Source organism: Ictidomys tridecemlineatus, chromosome 3 (genome assembly GCF_052094955.1).
Source record: "Ictidomys tridecemlineatus isolate mIctTri1 chromosome 3, mIctTri1.hap1, whole genome shotgun sequence".
Taxonomy (NCBI): Eukaryota; Metazoa; Chordata; class Mammalia; order Rodentia; family Sciuridae; genus Ictidomys; species Ictidomys tridecemlineatus.
Genome location: NC_135479.1, coordinates 52,847,081 through 52,868,440, shown reverse-complemented (window position 1 = coordinate 52,868,440; position 21,360 = coordinate 52,847,081). Strand labels below are relative to the sequence as shown.

General features: G+C 36.5%; 1 protein-coding gene across 7 annotated transcripts in view; it reads left to right on the top strand.

Annotated features, from left to right (window-relative positions):
- Myh10 (myosin heavy chain 10) overlaps window positions 1-21,360 on the top strand; it is a 134,939-nt gene that overhangs the window by 9,402 nt on the left and 104,177 nt on the right. For all 7 annotated transcript variants that reach the window (XM_078042867.1, XM_005332861.4, XM_078042869.1 and 4 more), the window contains exon 3: window positions 15,619-15,775. In XM_078042867.1, coding sequence (XP_077898993.1) covers window positions 15,619-15,775 — 157 coding nt within the window. The remainder of the gene's footprint in view (window positions 1-15,618; window positions 15,776-21,360) is intronic.

The window sequence follows — 21,360 nt, the reverse complement described above, 5'->3', positions numbered from 1 at the left end:
TGGATTTTAGGCAAGGAGCATACTACTGATGCTCATGAGTAATTCAAAACTTCACTTAATCAGAACTAGTGTTCCCATAGAATTTAGCGTATTTAAGGAATACTTTAAGTGCCTAATATGTTGTAGGTTCTTAGGTAGAGCAGTGAACAAGATATATTCTGTGAAGAACTGAAACATAGGATAGGATCAGGAGAATGCTTCCCACAGCAGGTCAGTGAAGGGCTCTTTGACAAGTCTGACCAGTAGAGGGAGCCAGACAGGGGCAAAGAATAGCTGGCTCAGGACCTTTGTGGGAGGGTTTCCATCAAGCCAGACTGGCTTCCTTATTTATTTATTTATTTATTTCCCTTACGAGGTAGGATGCAAAATAAAGACAGGAAGAGGCAGCAGGGCTGGAAAAGTAGTTTGAGGAGAGTGGGAAAATCTTGGAAATGAGGGAAGGCCAAGGATAAGAAAACAACTGGAGAACAACAATGAGAATCAAGCTGAGACTGAATATCAGTGTAGAAGGAGATCACATTTTTGTCTGGCTGTGTGATTTTGCTCCAGGCAGGGGAACTTGTGTCTTCATTGCCAGCACACAGAGAGGTAACTCTTCTGATTGTCTTTGGCATCAAGCTCTGGAGGAATGGAAGTCTGGGTAGGAGGGGGCTGATGATCAAGGGCTAGAGTTTTTAATGATGTTGAAAGATAGGGTTGTTGGGAGTCGGGGAGTGAGAGGACTGGAAAATTGAAGAGATTGTGGTCAGATGGTAATATGAACATGAGATTTAGGAGCAGGATCAGTTTGAGATGCAGCCCTGTGTACCGTGGCTTATGCAGGGCTGGAGAGGTGATGTAATGGAGGAGCACAGTGTGGAAGGGAGCTGGGCTGTTTTCTGCCAGTCTTCACCTGATTCCTCACACTGGACATTGTAGGTAGCTGCACATGGGAGAAAGAGGGAGACAGATGGAAAAAGGAAGAGATTGTGATCATGAAACACAAGAGAATGAAAGAAAAGATGGTGTGCTTTGTTTGTACCATTCCTCATGATAATTCGGAGATCTGGAAAGCAGTACTTTATTGAGTTGGTTTAATTTTTTTTTTTTATCCCACCCACCCCCCCAGTTCAACTTGACTGAATTTATGAATTTCTTTTCAAAGCATGGCCCCCTTGGGCTGTGCAAGAGAATTCTTGAGTTTTTCTCAAAGTAGGACAGTCCCAGCAGAGGTGGGGTTTGGGAGGATCATGTCTCCAATCAGATGGGTGCAAAAAGGTTCCTGGTAGTGGGAGCACTTGACTCTGACTAAAGTCTTATGAAGAGAGGGGCCAGGGAGAGTCGCCACTGCTGATGGCAATGCATTTGTTTTGGGCTTTGCAATGGTCAGTTGAATGGATAGGTTGAGGTACCATGATGCAGACACTACAATTACTTGCACAGGAACATTTTTTGGACATATTTCTATAAAGATGATATCATATAGCTTCAAACAAGTTAGGTTGATAACTGATTTGGGTATATTCTTTCCTTATTTTTTATGTGGATTGTTCTCCCTGACCTTCAAATTTTCAGTTCATTAATTTTTATCCTCCTTTCTAATAAAACAGTTTAAACCTATAAACTTCTCTAATACTGTTTCAGCTCACAGATTTGCTATGTAGTATTTTTACTACCTTAATATTTTCTAATTTCTATTAAGATCTCTTCTTCAACCTATGGACCATTTAAAAGTGTACTTTTAGCATTTCCAAGTGTTTTAGTTATTTTTTACTATTTTTTTTTAATATTTATCTTTTAGGTGTAGATGGACACAACACAATGCCTTTATTTGTTTTTATGTGGTGCTGAGGATCAAACCCGGGTCCCGCCTGTGTACCGCTGAGCCATAATCCCAGCCCCTACTATTGATTTTTAAAGTAATTTCCCCATAAAGAATGCCTTTTTTGTTGTTGTTGAGACTTGCTTTGTATAGTATATTGTCAGTTTTTGTGAGTGTTCCATGAGTTTGCCAAGAATGTGTATTCTGTTATTATTGGTGTAGGGTCCCACATAGATTAAGCTTTTTAGCTGTTTAACCTTGTATAGACGCCCTAATTTTTGTCTGCTTCACCTATCAGTCTATATCTACTGAGAGAAGAGTGTTAAAATCTCCCAGTGTTTTATCAACTAATTATATATCTCTAAACAATGTAGTGTATTTTTGCCTTTTTTCAAACTTTAGTGTCTATGGATATCATAGTATGTAGTCTTTTGTGGGTTTTTCTTGTTTTTATTTTCTTAGCATTGCATTTCTAAGATTCATCCATATTGTCTGCCTTGTTGTAATTCAATAACTTTCAAAGTATGGTCTGGGGACTCCCTAGGGTTTTCCTAAAACCTTTTCAGGGCATCTGAGAGGTCAAAACTATTTTCATAATAATATGATGTTATTTGCCCTTTTCATTATGGATATTTGTACTGGTGGTCCCCAAGCTAGATGAATAAAGCTCTGACACCTTATGAATAAAGGCAGTGCCCCCAAGCTGTCCTCGTAATCATCTTATTGTTCACTGCACTTTATTGGCAGTTAAAAAAAAAGAAAAACCCCAAAATCAAAAAACACAGTTTCAATCAAGAATGCCCTTTAACACAGGAAAAAAATATTGATTTTTTTTTTTTTTTTAGAATTTTTTTTAATATTTATTTATTTTTTAGTTCTTGGCAGACACAACATCTTTGTTGGTATGTAGTGCTGAGGATCGAACTCGGGCCGCACGCATGCCAGGCAAGCACGCTACCGCTTGAGCCACATCCCCAGCCCCCCAAAATATTGATTTTTATTAAATAGCAGCCCTTGAGCAGGCATCCTCTTAGTGTCTGTGTAAGGAAACGGTGAATATACACAAGCACTTCTGCTGCATATGGACTCATGCCTTGAAGGAAAGAACCACATGTGTGGTTTTGAGTTGCAAGCTACACTTGCTACTTTTTTTCATAGAACACCATTTCTATTTGATAGACTGACTGATTGATGAACTACTTTCTTGCATAGAGGTATTTGGCAGATATTTTCTTGAAAATAAACAACATGAGCCAGGTGGTGGCGCATGCCTGTAATCCTGTGGCTCTGGAGGCTGAGGCAGGAGGATTGAGAATTCAAAACCAGCCTCAGCAAAACTGAGATGCTAAGCAACTCAGTGAGACCCTGTTTCTAAATAAAATACAAAAAAAAAAAAAAATAGGATTGGAGATGTGGCTCAGTGGTTGAGTGCCCCTGGGTTCAATTCCTTGTGCCCAAACCCCCCACTCCCACACCCCACCAAAAAAACCCCAAAAACCAAAAAACAAAGTGAGCCTGTCACTTCAAAGGAAACAACTGTGTTTGTCAATGATAAAATTTGAGTTTTTATGTGAAAATTAGAATTATAGGAAGCTTGAATGTAACATCATGAACTTGACAGCTTTTCAATACCTAAAAAGCTTTTTGATGTGATGATAATGAAAATGATTTTGTTTTCTTTTTGTTTGTCATATAGTGAAATATCATCATCTGGAAGACTTGGATAATTCAGTTAGCCAATGTTTTCCAAATGAGGTATACATGATGTTTCAGAATCGTGGGTGGGTAAAAGATTAATTCATCATGTAGGATTAACCAATGGATTTTGATGAAACATAGTATAAATTCACTGATAGGGTTGCAGAAGCTACATTGCATCTAATCTTTAAGAAATTGTCACTTGTTTAGTTTTAGTAGTTTCAGAGAATATTAGAATTATCTGAAAAGGCTATTAAACTATTCCTCTTTTCCAACAAATGTGTGTCAGATTTTCTTCATATGCAATATGAAGAAATAACTAAAATAACATATCACAATAGATTAAAGCAAAAATAGATACAAAAATCCAGTTGTTTTCTATTAAGCCAGACAATAAAATATAAAAATATAAATTTATATAAAAATATAAATATAAAAATATAAAAATATAAATTAGTGCCACTTTTCTTGCTTTTGTTTTAGAGAGAGCAAAGAGTTACTTTTTGTAAGAAATGTTATTTATGTTAACCTATCATATGTTTATTGTTGTTTTAAAATGAATAAATACACATTTAGAATACTCAGTATGTATATCTCTTTTATGTAATGTATTAAATCAAAAGTCTTTGGGGGATCCTTAATAATTTATAAGAACATAAAAGGCTCTGAAATAAAAGTTTGAGTTGTTCATTTATTTTTGTTGGAATAAGGTGTACAATGGTAAGATTTTTGATTCAGTTTATTTGTGTGCTCAAAAAAAATATATTTTTTTTGATACTGAAGGATTGAACCCAAGGTTCAATCATACTAGGCAAGTGCTCTACCACTGAGCCACATCCCCAACCCCTATTCAGTTCTGCCTCCCAACTCCTGCACACATACATACACACACACACACACACACACACACACACACACACACACTGGGGATTGAACCTAGGGGTGCTAAGCCATATCCCCAGCCCTTTTTATTTTGTACATTATGAGGCAGGAACAAGATTCTCCCACTGTCCCCCAAATGGCTATCCAGTTGACCCAGTTCCATTTACTGAAAATACTCCTTTCTCCAGTGCTCTGAAATGCCACCTTTGTCATAAACCAGGTGTTCATGATATTTATTTTTGAGACAGGATCTTCCTCAGTTACTTAGGACTTCACTAAATTGCTGAGGCTGATATTGAACCTTCTAGCCAGCCTTCTGCCTGGCTGGATTAGAGGTGTGGCCATCGCCCAGCTCTACTCAATTCTTTGTGGTTATTTGTTTATTTTCCTGGTTAGGTACTAGTATAAGCATTGGTTCGATAAATGGGCTTGTATGTGTACCTGGCACACATTATTATAACCAGGAGTGGAGTTCCTGGGTGATAGGATATGCATATCTGCAATTCGTATCTTCACCTTTTCTAGGTAATGCTTGATCTACTCAGATCCCAGAAGGAAACAGAAGACTTAGACTAGGCACTTAGTAAGATGAAGATGTACAAATGCTGGTAGAGTTTAAAAAACAAATGAGGACTAGTACAGTACTCTGGTGCTAGTGATAGCCAAGAGCCCTTGATATATCATTTGTTGTTGGTTTGCTTTTGCTGTGCTGGGGATTGAACCCAGGGCCTCACACATGTGAGGCAAGTGCTCTACACTTGCCATGTACATCCCTTGCCTCTTTGATACCTCTGGATCTTTAAAAGAAGAGTAGGAAAGAGCTCTTACCTCAACTTGATGATGAGGGCTACCTGAAGGAACTGTGGCCTTCCTTAGAGGGATGCAGATGGCCATGGAAATTGGCAGAGATAGAGAGCCTGCGTAATGAATAATCTGACCTCCTCCACGTACAGTCTCTTGCTGATGTCTCCAATTCGCCAAACTTAGTCTGATGACAGAGGAGAAGGGAATTTGGTACTTTTCATGGGATCAGCATCAGTTGCATCTGGAAATGAATTTTTTTTTTTTTGTACATTATGAGGCAGGGACAAGATTCTCCCACTGTCCCCCAAATGGCCATCCAGTTGATCCAGTTCCATTTACTGAAAATACTCCTTTCTCCAGTGCTCTGAAATGCCACCTTTGTCATAAGTCAGGTGTTCATGATATTGACTTCCTATTGTGTTTCATGGGTCTGTGTTCCTGTCTTTGAGCTAATTCACATTGTCTTTTAAAGTATTATAGCTTCATAATTAGCCTTGATATTCAACATAGTAAGTCCTCTCATACTTGTTCTTAAGGATTAAATTGTTTCATTATGATTTTAATATCTCCTTACAGTTACCCTGTTGAAATGTAGTTTGGGATTTTATTGATTCTGTATATCAATTTGGGGAAGAAATTAGATCTTTACAACATTTAATTTTTAATGACTAGGTTTACCCATTTACTTAGTTCTCAATTTTTCTCAATATTGGTTTGTAGTTTTTATTGTAGTCAATCTTTTGTTAGATTTGTTTTGAGGCATTTGACTTTTTTTCACTGTTTGAATGATGTTTTAAATTTTGCTTTTGTGATACATAGGGTATGTACCTAATTTTTAACATTTTCTAGAAAATGTGGGTTTTTTTACAATTAAGTTTTTGCATATTGGCTTTTATTTAGTGACCTTATTAGATTAAACCATTGGTTATAACAGTTAGCTGAAGATTCTTATGGATTTTCTAGGAATATACTCACATTTATCTGCAATAATGATAGTTTTATTTTTTCTTTTCCAATTCTTGTATACTTTTTTTGCTTTATTACACCGTCTAGGACCTTCAGCTCAAAACTTTTTGAATAAAAGTGGTAATAGAAGGCATCCTTGTATTATTCCTGATCTCAAGGGAAGGTTTCAACATTTCAACATTAAGAATGATGTTTGCTGTAGTTTTAATATTTTAAAAAATATTCTTTATCAGATTAAGTAAAGTTTCCTTCTATTCCTAGTTTTTATTCTGTATGGATGATTTTTTTAAAAAAATCCAGACTGGGTATTAAATTATCAAAATTTTTCCCATTATCTATTTTAGTATGGTTTTTCTTGCATTTTGTTTTTTGGCTCCCCCCACTATTAATCTAACCTTATAAGAACCAAGGATTCTCACTCTCTCTCTCTCTCTCTCTGTCTTTCTCTGTCTCTCTCCTAGCTAATATTTTGTTTGGGATTTTTGCATCTACATTCATCAGAATAGCTTAAAATTTTTCCTTTATTATAATATCCTCTTCGTATTTTACATCAAGATTATGTTCATTTTTATAAAATGAATTGTGGAATGTTTCATCTTTGATTTCTACAAGAGTTTGGGTAGGATTGATGTTATTTCTTTTCTGAGCAATAATAGAGTTTCTATATAGAGAAGTTTTTCTCTACTAGATGTAGAACTTTTCAGACTTTTCATTTCAAGTGTCAGTTTTGAAAATTATATTTTTCTAGGAATTTGTGTTTCACTTAAACTTTCAAATGTATTGACATAAGTTCATAATACCCCCTTAATTTCGGTAGATTTGTGGTGATATTATCTTTCATTCTTGATACTGGTAATTTGTTCTCCTTTTCTTACTATGAGTCTTACCAGAGGATTTTCAGTTATATCCATCTTTTCAAATAGCAGCCTTCTAATTTTATTGAACTTTTCATTTTGTTGGCCCTTTCAATTCGGTCTTCCCATTTACCTATCTACTTAACCTACCTATTTAGTTTTCACACATTTTCTTTCTACTTTCTTTGGGTCTAATTTGTTGTTCCTTCTCCAAATTCTTAAAGACAAAAATTTAGATCATTAATTTTTTTCAGCTAGTTCTTTTCCAGCATGTGCTTTAAAAGTTATAAATTTCATTGTAAGTACTGCTTTGGCTCTATTCTGAATTTTATTATGTTGTATTTTTACTATCATTCAGTTCAAAACAATAAGGATGTCTTCCTTGGCTCCGCAAGTTACTTAGATATGAATTTCTTCATTTCCAAACAGGGCATTTTCAGGATTATATTGTTTCTAATTATAATGCCTCCTTGGTCAGAGAACATACCCTTTGATATTTATTACACTTGCTTTATGGTTCCATCTTATGATCATTTTGGGTAGAAGATAGTTGTGCACTTGAAAAGCATGTGTCTTAGGCATTTATTAGACACAACATTGGGTATGTGCAGTGTCATTCAGCCCTATATGTCCTTGTAGGCTTTAAAATCTTATTTATTTCTGGCAGTGCTGGGCAGTTTTTTATTTTTTTTACTTTATTTTATTTGTTTTTGCAGTGCTGGGGTTTGAACTCAGGGCCTTGCCCATGCTCGCTCTACCACTGAGCTACATCCATAGCTTTATTTTTTATCTGCTTGTTCTTTCAGTTACTGTGAAGACTTCTCCATTTCCCTTTTTAGTTCTGCTGTATCATTCCTACATTCCCTTATCCCATGTGTACAAACATAGAAGTTTGAGATCTTTCTGGTGCATCGTCATGAAATAGTCTTCATTTTTGTATCTTGCAAAGTTGACTTTTTTTTATCTTAACATTAGTTCATTTTTCCCTGCTTTGGATTAGTGTTTTCATGGTTTATTGTTTTCTAAACTTTTGACTTTTTTGTATCTTTATACTGAAGGTATGTCTCTTATAAACTGCCTGTAGTTATTTTTGACCTGAATCAGACCATACATATTTGGTGCAAGGGATTGCTGCACCACTCAGCTATATCCCCTGTCCCCCCCTTTTTTTTCTTTCAACTTTGAGATAGGTCTCTCTAAGTTGCTGAGGCTGGTCTTAAACTTTCAATCTACCTATCTCATCCTCCACAGTCACTGGTAGAATAGGCATGTGCCACAGCACCAACCTCTGACAATACTGTAAAACTAGAATATTTGATTCATATACATGTAATGTAATGACATACATTTCAGTTTAAACCCCACCATTTGATTCATTGCTTTCTATTTGTCTTACCTCTTCTATGTTTGTTTTCTCTTTTGTACCCTCTTTTTGGATTAAGTAGTTTTTATTATTCTATCTTTCACCAAAAAACACACATTTTTGCTATTCTCTTAGCTTTTCATTTAGTGATTACCCATTCTAACTTATATCGTTGACAGAATTCTTACCATATTATAGATAATGTAAGAACCTGAAAACACTTGAACTCTCTTTACTCTCCCTTCCCAGTTTATATGCTGTTATCTTAATTCTCTTTATATTTTAAAACCCACAAGACAGTTATTATTACTTTTGGGGGGGGAGGGGTACTGGGGATTGAACTCAGGGGCACTGAATCACTGAGCCCCATCCCAGCCTTATTTTGAATTTTATTTAGAGACAGGGTCTCACTGAGTTGCTTAGCACCTTGCTCATTGCTGAGGCTGGCTTTGAACTCATGATCCTCCTGTCTCAGCCTCCCGAGTCACTGGGATTACAGGCATGTACCACCATGCCTGGCTCTGCTTATTACTTTTTAATAGTCAATATTTATTTAATTTTACCCATTTACCCTTTTATTGCTTTTATTTTTTAATTTACATCTCCTTTATTTCTTTTAGAAAGCATCTCTTATTATTTTTCTGGAAGTGCTATATTACTCCTTTGTTTTTTAAGTTTTCTTTTTTGTTTTTGTTAGATTTGGGGTTCAGACCTGGCCAGGCACAATGCAGGTATAGCTTTGTATTCTGCCTTCCATCTTTTTCTTTTGAAAAATCAGCTTAGGGTTTTATTATTATCCTTTATTATTATTATTTTTATTATTACTTTATCCTATCTTTATTATTATATCCTTTGAAGGTAATCTGTACCCTCCACCCCCTCTATCTGTTTCTAAAATTTTTCTCTTTGTTTTTTTAAAAATATTTATTTTTTAATTGTAGTTGGACTCAGTATCTTCATTGATTTATTTTTATGTGGTGCTGAGGATCAAACCCAGGGCCTCACACGTGCTAGTGAGCTCTCTACTGCTGAGCCACAACCCTAGCCCTTGTCTTTGGTTTTTAACAGTTTTACTAGAATGGGCTTGGGTAAACTTCTCTTTTATGCATTCAGCTTTGAGTTTGTAGTGCTTTTGGCTTTGTGGCCTGATGCCTTTGTAGGTTTTGGAATATTCTTAGCCATCATCTCTTCCAACAGTGTTTCAGCGCTACCCTTCTTCCTCCTTCTACTCAAACACCTGCTTGCAGACCTTTTCCTTGTGTCCCCTATAGCTCTAGTGTTCCTCTACATTTTTGTCCTTGTTTTCCGTATTTTCAATCTGCTATTTCTTTTGACTCAATCTCAGTTATGTAATTCTTTCTGTAGCTATATATAATTAGCCATTAAAGGCATCCATTGGATTCTTTATTTTAGTTCATGCTTTTTTCAATTTTAGAATTTTCTTTAGTTTCCAGTTCTCTACCAGAATTCTCTACCATGTCTTTTTAATTACTTGGACATATTAACATTCCAGATAATGATAGAAGTCAATAAAAATAGACTCACAAGGGATCCAGATGTTATATTGGATTTTAGTCATAGTTTGTGGCATTGTCTGCCTGGTTAATGTGAATAAGAAATTGGGAGGAGAATGTGGGGCTCTGGATGGCATCAAGCTTATCTTGGAGTTTTGCTTTGGGTTGGCAGTGTAGGTGAGGGAACCAGGTCATATAATTTAATCAGGGATTGACATCCTTTCCAGATGTGCCTCAGTCTGTGTGAAGAAGGATTTCTGGTACAGTCTTAATTCTTAGGCGGTAGCCATGAGTGTCCCAAGACTTGGCGTGTTTACTATTCTCCTGGGTGGGCCAAAACTCTTCAAAATGTTTGTTTTCTTAGATTTGTATGCTGCTAAAAGCTCTGCTTAGCCTCTTGCTCCCCAGCCACACTTTTTAGGATTTGTAGCTATCATGCGTCTAAGAAACAAGTGACAATTCCGTATCATCACAAACTTTTCAAATTTCCCTTATATCATAAATGTCTCCTAAATAGTTGGTCTGTTCAATTCAGAATGCAGAGAAGGTGTAATTGTTGTGTCTCTTCTAATCTGATGTTTCCCTTTCTTATTTTTTCACTAGAAGAAACAGAATCAGTTGTGTTGTAGAATTTCCTAATTCTGAATTTGGGGTCACATTCCCATGGTGCTTCTTGTAGTCTGGTCCTTGGATCCAGAGTCCTATACGGTTTTAGATTAGGAGACACTTAACGTCAAGTTAGTCTCTCACTTTTTGATGCTGAGATTGATCAGTGAGTCTGAAGTGACTCCATTTAGGTTGTGCCACCCTTAGTTCTGTTCCTTAGAAGGTCCTCTTCTGCCGGTCACCCAAGGATTTAAGCAGTGTTGAGCATTGTTTCTTTAGGGGCAAAAAATGGTGAGAATATACCACCTGCCTTCATTAGCTTGGTGAGTGCTTTTAAACTATATATCTCCCTCCCATGCCTACAGTTTTCTTCAAGTGCATTTTTTATTATTGTCATTATTATTATTATTATTTAAAAAATTTTATTATTATTAAAAATTTCCCCAAAGGAGCAGTAACATTTTTTTTGGTATCTTTCCTCTGCCATCCATATTCAACTGTCCTCTATGTATTATTTTTTTATTGGTTTTACTTTTGTAACTTCTTTGTCTTTTATTATTTTACTTTTGTTTTCTTTCTTTTTCTGTAAAGAGGATGCTCTCCCAGAATAAAGGTGTCTACTCTCACCATTTGATTTCCATTCTCTTAGTCTTTTCTTGCTCTTGTCACCTTTATTTTCTTTGTATTTCTCTTTCAATATGTGACAGTGTATTCTGTTGCAGATGTAATTCTATTTCCTAGAATTTTCTTTTGGCTTATTTTGTAGATAATTTCCATAGCTAAGTCCTTTCTCTAAATTCTCTGGATGATCATTTTTTTCCTTTTTTATGTGGTTTTGTTTAATGACTGATTGTAGTTATTGTGTTTCTGATTCACTTGCATTTTATCCGGGCGCAGTGTTTGCTGATGAGATGGGTGAATGTATTCTTTCCTTCCTTGCATTCATTTCGGGCAGTGGGATGATTTCTTGTGAGAGTTATAGTGGGGTATAGGGTTATGTGATGTTCCCAGGTCAGTGCCCTGTTCTAGAAGGAGACTATACTGTCTCTGCACCCTGACATTGGCATCTGCACCTGCTTCCATTTCATGGTTCTTGGAATTCTTTGCTTCTATGAAACAAATGCCTTTATGTATCCCTGCTTTCTTAATCAGAGACCTGGTACTTAAAAGATGAGTACCATTTCCTGATAGTAGCCGACAGAGGAGGGTGGGTGTTCCAGGCAGAAGCCTAGAGTCCTAAAGCTGCACTGTGTATTTGAGAAATTGCAAACTTTTATATGTGCAAATATTTTTGTATGTCTCCCTTAGGTAAAGTGTGCAATAGTGTTATTATACAAACTTCTCCCTCAGATCTCTGTAGTCCTTAGGATTTTCCCAGGTCTCTGGCAAAGCAAGCAATACTTTCAGCTGCTCAGTAGATGTCCTACTGAGGTCACCTGCCATACCACAAACCCAGAATGTTAAAAAGGGATTCATTATCTTTTCCTATAAATTATCACATTATCTTTCTCTTCACTCAGTAACTATCCCAGTCTCTCAGGCTTAAAAACCTTGCTGTCCTCCTTGACTTGGACCTTAAATGGCTTTTCTGTTGAGGTTTTCTGAGTATGAACGGCCAAGGTCAAGTCTGCATCCAGCTTCTCCATGACTCATCCCTCCCCAGTTTGCATTGCCTTTTCTCTCATCCAGGCCCTACTCGGGCCAGGCCTGTCCAGCGGTTTCCACTTTCTGCCTACTTCTCACCTCTTGCTCCTTCCTTCAGTCGATTTTGCATGTGGCTTCCAGATTCACTCTCGGTCTCAAGTGCCTCTTTCTTCCTGCCACTCTTCTTTCCTGAACCTCTATTACCTTATCACTTGTTGAGGACAAAATCTCAATTGTTTGGTGTGACCTTCTAGGCTCTTCTCTCATTCCATGGCGTAGACTGTTTTCAGCTAGACCAGTCTTCTTGCCCTGCCCTGGCTATATCCTGTCGCTGTAGGAGTCTTCTTACTGTTTTAATGGGAATTCCTTATCCCTCTTTTGGATCTAATAATGTCTTAAAGGAACATCAAAGACCATCTGGGCCTGAATTTTGTACACAGTTTTATAGTTTCTAACAGGATGGTTATGACCATTGAGTGCTTGGGGTGTGCTGTATGTTCCACCCCAGAGCTTTCTCCACTATTTATAGAACCTGTTCATCTTTCTCTTTCCCATTATACTGCCTGATATTGTGACTGGTTTGTTTAGGTGTTATCTGTTGTCTTCATGCCTAGAGTTTATTTGTCTCAAAGGTGCTCAGTATCTTGTGTGTGTGTATGTGTGTTCAAATACTTAATGAAGTTTAATTCAAACTTAAAGATCTCCAGAGAAGTTATTTTAACAGCATGTGCCTGAGGAAAGATAGGAGGGGTACAGTATTAGTTCGAGGATCAGTTTATGCAAGAGCCTGATATTTGAGCTAATTTTCCTTATGGGTGGAAGTTAGCTCTTTAAGTACTTTAATAGAATTTCCACTTGAGCATTTGTTCCTGCTCTTCCTTGGCAAGTATAAGATACTGGTGATTATTTAATCTCTTCTTTTTTGATGACTTACTCATATTTGTAAGACTTACTCATCATCTTTGTAATCCTAGTCTTCAGGAAAGGGCCTCCTAACACATGGTAGACGCACATGTTGGAATGATTTCTGATTAAACATGTCATTACTGTCCATGCTATGAAATGTTAAACTGAATTTGTGCATTTTAATTTTCTCAGAGGTTTTTTTTTTTTTGGATTGTTAGATTAAAATATTTTTTAACTTATTTATTTATTTTGGTACTGGGGATTGAACCCAGGGATACTTTACCACTGAGCTACATTTCCAGTACTTTTTATTTTTTATTTTCAGACAATGTCTCACCAAGTTGTCCAGGCTGGCCTCTAATTTGTGATCCTCCTATCTCAGTCTCCTGAGTTGCTAGAATTACCGTCATGTGCCACTCTGCCACACCTTTTTTATTTTTTTGTCAGTCTGTAGTTATTTATATGTTATAAAAGTGAAGTGTAGAATCTGTTGCTTCATGGTAGACTGTAATTTAATTTTTTAATGAAAATGAAATTGTATAAAATTAATTATTAAGGTGTCATTATGACTTATTAGTATAATTTACATATATAAACTTATAAATATTTATAAATATATAATTTATATGTATAAATTAAACTCTAAAAAATATTAAGGTTACTTCTCTTGCTTTTCTCACTCTTAAAGTATTTTTGAAATAAAATTTATCTTTAGTTGACATCAAAACACAAAAATTGTACATATTAATGGTGTACAATGTGATATTTCAGTACATATATACATTGTGTAATCAGGCTAATCATACCTGTTTCAACTATTTATCACTTATTTGTGGCAAAAACATTCAAAATCCTTTTTTCTAACATTTTGAGAAATCTAGTACACAATTGCTGTTTTTAGTCACCCCACTGTGCAGTAGCTATGCTATTACTGTGAAAGTCTATCTTTTTATTATCTCTATTGCCTCTTTGTCATCTGGGCCACAGAAGCACAAGAGACTTCACTGGGAGAAAGTGCAAGATGGTGGTATGGGAGGAGCGAGCCAAGTTTGGCTGAGGTGTGTACCTGGGTACTAGAAGGCCAAGGGTCTTAAGATGTGAGTGGTCATCAAAGGAGGGGAAAGTCATAAATCTGGCCTCAGACAAACAAGTGGGAGACAGGGCAGGGGGCGGATTTTCCATCTGTCTACTCAGATGTAAGGCATTAGCCAACGGTGCAAATAAGTGACCTCAGACCGGGCATCCTTTGCCTTTTGTCCCCTTCTAAGCCTCTAATCTAGAAGGGAAGTGCATTCCACCTCAGCCTGCAGTGGTGAGTTAAGGAAAGATATAAGGAGAACAACCGAGAGATGGTTCTGGTCACTTGAATTTTTTGGCAGGCGTTCCTTCTCTTGTTTTAGCATTAGTAACTGCAGTATTCAAAATAGAGTGGTCTCCAGAGAGTTTTCTGGTGGCAATTGCCAAAGGTTTTATCCTTATGAACACAGCTGTTAGTTAGAATCCCCTTAGTGTTCCCTGGGGAAGCTGGCCAGCCAAACACCCCAGTCCTCCCGCCTTTTGTAGTGTCCTGTCCCTGTTAGGTTTTGGTCTAACCAAATCACCTTCAATAAAAGGTCTGTTTCTCATGTATCTGAGTGTCCTTTCCAAACGCCTTCAGTCTTGCAGAGAGCCAGAGCAAGCATCTGGCCGCAGTTCCCACTGTTCTTGTTTTTCCATAGTTCTGAGTCAATTATTGTAGAATATTCTCAAAGATCACTCTATAAAAATTTTAAAAACCCTTAAGTCATAAGTTTCCATCATGTACATTCTAAATAATGACTACTGTATGTTCAGGATATGTTTGTATCTCTAAACCAGCAATTCTTTGAAATTTTGGAGGACCCAAAGAGCTTTGGTTTCTATGGCTTGTATTTATTGATATTTATCATGTTAGGAATTAAAGCAAAAATTTAAATGTTTATCATTTTATTTAAAAGTAATAGTAACCCCCCCAATGAGTTACCTAAATAATTTTTCATGAAAAAACTGCATTTTCAAAAAAAAAATCAGAAGAGCAAAAACTTATATTTTTGTGTATCTCCTTAATATCTTAACAAAAGACAGATGGATTCTCATATCTGCTTCTGCATTCAGTTTGTGTAATGAGCTGTTTTGGTTGAAGCCTTTGAAGAAAATTCTGCCTTCCACAGATACTTAATTTGGAAAAAGAGGAGTATTCTAATAGCTTTTTCAGATAATTGTGAATATTCTTCTTTGATTTTATAGCCAAACTTGACAAATTGTATTTTCTCAAAGATTAGTTGCAATGTGGAATCTGAAAGAATGTTGGTAAGCTTTCCATAACTTGTATGCTTCCAAGAATTAAATTACTATATTGTGGGCTGGGGATATAGCTCAGTTGGTAGAGTGCTTGCCTCACATGCACAAGGCCCTGGGTTCAAACTCCAGCACCACATACACACACAAAAAAAATTACTGTATTATTTCTGTCTCCTGACTGGACCCTGACTAATACATGCAGGGGTTTATTTTGTTTTGCTTCCTATTTATTTTTTAACAATTATTTTATTTTTATTCTAGACTTATTCCGGCCTCTTCTGTGTAGTCATAAATCCTTACAAGAATCTTCCAATTTATTCTGAGAATATTATTGAAATGTACAGAGGGAAGAAACGTCATGAGATGCCGCCACACATCTATGCCATATCTGAATCTGCTTACAGATGTATGCTTCAAGGTAATTGGAAATATTAGAGTAAGAAATACCCAGAATTTTCTAAATCTAATTTAGTATTTTTTCATGTCTCAATCTAGTCTACAAAAGGTTTTAATTTTCTTAAAAAAATTTTTTTAAAATAATGATATAGAAAAATTACAAGTTCTTTAGAAGACAAAGTGGATATTTTCTGTAGGAAGCCGGGAAATGTGTTTGTGGCTTCACAACAATACTTCATGTAGATTTTAATATTAAAAAACATTTAGAAAAAAAAAACATTTAGTTCTTACATACTTTTGATCTTCACCACAAGCCAGTGTAGTTAATGCTGTGTTTAAACCAGTGTAATTAATGCTGTGATTTTAAAACCAGTAGGATGGAACTGGAGGTGTTGCTCAGGTGGTAGAGCACCTGCCTATTATGTGGGAGGCCCTGAGTTCCATCCCCAGTATGTAGAAAATAAAATAAAATAAAGCCAATAGGAAGAACAATAGGAAAGGTGGATGCTTTATTGGTTAAAATAAGATCACAAAGTATTATTTTTGATTTAAATGAATGTAAAAAGGGACAATAAAAGTAAAAAAAAAAAAAAAACAATGGTTGAATTGGTTGATTTCAATTGCTCTGTTTTGGAGCAGGAGAAATATAAATTTGAAGAATCTGTGGCTTTAAACACAATGGCTTATGGGAGGATGTTTTTGGAAAGCCAGAATGTAATAGAATGCTTTATAGGTGAGAAGACACTGGAGAAAGTACCCTCCTTCACTTTCTGAGTCAGCTTGGGTCTCTCATCTAAACAAACACATTCTCACAAGTGAGGTTGCCAGCCGCTGCTCTTTGAAGTCTGATGGAACAGGGAGTTCCCAGAAGGCTGGGACAGGCTCTCACACATCATTCTGATTTTTTTCTTTTTTTAAATGGGAAGAAATTCTAGACCTCTGAGCTTCATATGCATTCCAGGAAAGTCTCTAAAATCTAATGTTAAGAGAACCAGAGAAGAATAATGTGAGGGCCTGGGGCTGGGGCTCAGTGGCATAGCGCTTGCCTAGCACGTGTGAGGCACTGGGTTGGATCCTCAGCATCACAAAAAGATCAACAAATAAAATAAAGGCATGCTGTCCATCTACAACTACAAAAAAATTTTTAAAAAAGAACAACATATATTTGCCACATTATTTGGGGGCTAACTAGAAAAGGGAACACACAGTGAACAGTGTTAACAGATCACAGAACTTTCATTCCATGACTTCCCGTGTTACCCTCACAGCTCCATGCTGCGCAGTCGCTCTTGAGATACCAGTGAGTGACTGAGGCTGGCTAGGTTTGTCAGGATGTGCATGCACTACAGGGCATGTGTGCTTTTCAACATTTTTATCAATATACTTAAAGATGGGAGGGTTGCCTCTCTAAGAAATTTGTGGGCAACATGAAACTGGTGGGGATAATAAATATATTTGATGAAAAGGAACAGATTTTTTAAAATCCTTTGTCAGGTTAATGGGGAATTGAGTGTATCGTAATAGTTAGTAGGGATAAATTGTTATATCCCATTACTGGGTGGCTACACCAGCTGTTTATGTACAGAATAAGGAAGATGTGGCCTACTGGCATATCATTACTATTAATATTATCATTATTAGTGATAGGATGAACATTTATTGAAAATTATTATGAACCATGTACAGTAATATATATTATTTATATTTATGTGAATTTATTTGTATTACTGAATGTACAGTGACAACCATGTCAAATAAATAAAAATACTATCCCGATTTTGCTGAGGCACAAAGAAATAACTTGACTAAGACAATTTAGATGTTCAAAAATGTGAGCCAGGATTTAAAACTAGCAAGTAGCCCACTTTTATCTACAATAATAAACTTTCATGTGACAGTTAAAATGAATTAGTTGATTATATAAAAATTTAAAAGTTTGCCCAGCATGGTGGCACACGTCTGTAATACCAGCTACCCGAGAGGCTGAGGTGGAAGTATTGAAAGTTCAAGGCCAACCTAGGTGACTTAGCAAGATCCTGTCACAAAATTTTAAAAAATTTAAAAAAGGTTGAAGTGGTAGTTCAGTGGTAGAAGTCTTGTCTAGCATGCAGGAGGCTCTCAATTCTCAGTACCACCAAAAAAAAAAAAAAAAAAAAAGGAAAATATAGATACAGAAAGTAAGAAAACAAAACAAAAACCCCTTGTGTTCCATTCTATCAGGAAGGGGTGGCCTGCTGAACAACAATAGGGTAGGACACCTGCTAGGGAAGTCCAACAGGAGCACTGTGGTTGCAGAGGGAGCTCACACAAGCCTTCAGTGCCAACCAAGTAGATCCTTGTTTACCAATGTGAGTGGATGATTCATTGTCCTTGGACCTATGACAAGGATCAACTGCTTGAGAGGGACCCATGTGGAGAATTTAGGGCATATAGCCCCTCTCAGCGATTGTTAGATTCAGTTCCCTATTCAACCTGTCAAGATCTTTTCAAGATTCTGTTTCCTTCTATCAAATATATATCATCCCTGCCAATCCCATATCATATACAAATTTGGGGCATGTATCCCACATCTTCAAGTGTATAAAAATATTGAAAGGGTTGTTTTTTAATATGTGTTGGAGGACATAAAACAAAAGAGAGCTTAATTTTTTTCCAAAGTTTGGATTCTAAGGGATACAGTATCAAGAAAATGCAGAGTATGCTTAGGGCATCGTAGTTGCTCAATAAGTATTTGTTGAATGAACAGAAGCAGAGTTCTTGTATATAAACTTGACTGCAAAAAAAAAAAAACACACATTTGGTTAAAGCATGAAACAATAGAATGGGCCCATTTGGAAACAAAAGCAACAAGTCAGAAGGCTAGATACAGAACAAAAAGAAACTGATAGAATTTATGAGAGAAAGAGTAATGGAGTATAGATGTGTCTCAGATTCTGTCAAAGCAGTGATTTTATTTTTTAAAAAAGTTTACTTGGGCTGAAAAAAAGACTCAGGTTTTCAGCTTGAAAAAGGGCCAGGGTACTCCCAGTCTCAAATATAAAAACTTACCTATATGTTCAGTTATATCATTGAATGTTTTTCCTTTTTTAAAAAAATTTTATTTTTATTTTTATTTATTTTTTGATTGTCAATAGACCTTTATTTTATTTATTTATATGTGGTGCTGAGAATTGAACCCAGTGCCTCACACATGCCAGGCAAGTGCTCTGCCACTGAGCCCCACCCCAGCCTTGAGTGTTTTTCCTTTATCCTTTAGCTGAGACTTGGCTTTTCCCTGAGGATGCAGTTTGAGCATCCTCAGTGAACATTGCCCCATCACTCAAATCCTGTGCCCTGGGAGATGGGGGTTGTGTCTTTACCTACCATGTACCTGCTGAACCTGTTCTCCTTTGCACTACCTTTCCACCTGCCCTCATCACCTAGAGCTTTCCTCTTGGCTCCTCTCCTTGATGAGGATGGCTCCTGACACATCATTTTTTCTCTGCCTCAGGCATCGGAATACCTGCGTTACTTCTTAGTTTTTTATAACTAATCCAATCTCTTGATATTTTTAGGTCCTTGATCTTCTTTTCTCACTTATGCACCAATTTCTATGGTAATGCTGTAGACTTTGCCATCTTTTGGCCTTATCTGATTTTTCGAATATGTTTCAGAAATTCTATTATAATGTCCTTCCATGTTTATGGTCCAGTGAAGAAGTTCCCCAAATGTATTCTTTGCCTCATGTGGATCTCCCATCAGTTTGTTGTTCTATTTTCTCCCTGTATTTTAGCAATACCCCTTTCATTTTCTTCCTCATTTAGTTTAGATTCATAGCTTACCATTTCAACAATCTTTTATCCATATCCTAATCCCCCTTGTCCTGTTCTTTTGTTATTCCCGTTTGACAGAATTTTCATGCTAGGACCCATCAAGGTGTTTGTCCCTTTTAATGTATACAGGGGTTGCGGCTGCTTCTGGGGTTACATTCACCCAGTCAGCCAGATCCATACTGCTATCATTTCCTGACCATGAGCCCTGATTCCACTCTTAACATGACTTGTCAGTTCTACCTTGCTTTCCTACTGAGACGATTGTCCCACTCCCCACAATGACTATTTCAGACCTCTGCACACTTGAGATCTCTGGGTCCCCACACGCCTCTCACTACCTAGCTGGTGACTTGTTTTCCATTCCACAGAGAAATTAGAAGCCACCAGAGGGGAACTGCTGCAGCTTTCCAAACCATATTTACAGACCATCTGCTCCTGTCCACTCCTATCCAAGGCCACTCTTAAAGTGACTTTTGCTACAACTAAATTTTTTATGTGTTATTTCATTGTGATTAATTTCTTAAGAATCTGTTACTTAAGTTTTGATTTCCTTTTTCACCAAAAAGCCATACAGATGAATAATTAATAGCAAAACCAGCAAGAACTCATCAAATATAAGCCTATCCAAGGCCACTCTTACCAATTCCTTCACCTCTGACGTTGATCACCTCTCTCCCAACCTTCCTGGGAGTCTCACAGTGCTCATTGTTATGAAATATGTTTCTTTTTTTTTTTTTTGAAATATGTTTCTATTTGCCTTTCTCTTTATGGACTCCTAATATCAGCATTAAATTTGCTAGTCTTTTCTCTTTTTTTCCCCCACATCTTTTATTGGTGCATTATAATTGTATGTATTGATGGAATTTGTTGTTGCATATTCACACATATACACAATATAACAATATAATTTGGACAGTGCCACTCCCCAGCATTTCCCCCCTCCCTCCCTCCCTTTCACTCCTTGGTCCCTTTCCTCTACTGATATCCCTTTGACTTTTAGAAGATCCACCCTCACCTTCCTTTTCCTTTTTCTCTCTAGCTTCTGCAAATGGGAGAAAAATATGATCCTTAATTGTCTGAGTTTGCTTATTTAGCTTAACATAATGGTCTCTGGTTCCATCCATTTTCCTACAAAAGACATAATTTCATTTTTCTTTGTGACTGAATAAAACTCCATTGTGTATATATTTATTGTGTTCATTTTCTTCGTTCCTTCATGCATTGATGGACACCTTGGCTGATTCCATAGTTTGGCTATTGTGAATTGTGCTGCTATAAATATGGGTATGCATAGATCACTGTAGTATGATAACTTTAATTCAGGGTAATATGCCTAGTCTTTTTTTAAAAATATTATTTATTTTTAGTTTTTCGGCAGACACAACATCTTTCTTTGTATGTGGTGCTGAGGATCGAACCTGGGCCGCACACATGCCAGGTGATACTCTTCCGCTTGAGCCACATCCCCAGCCCCATGCCTAGTCTTTTGAGGAGCCTCTATACTGATTTCCATAGTAGTTGTACTAATTTACAATCTTATCAATAGTGTAAAAGTGTTCCTTTTTATCTACATCCCCTCCAGGACTTATTTTTATTTACATTCTTGATGACTTCCCTTCTGACTGGTATGAGATGAAATCTCAGTATAGTTTTGATTTGCATTTCCGTAATTGTTGAACATTTTTTCCTGTATTTATTTGCCATTTGTATTTCTTTTTTTGAGAAGTGTCTACTTAATTCATGTGCCCTTTTATTAATTGAGTTATTTGATTTTTTTGGTGTAAAGTTGAGTTTT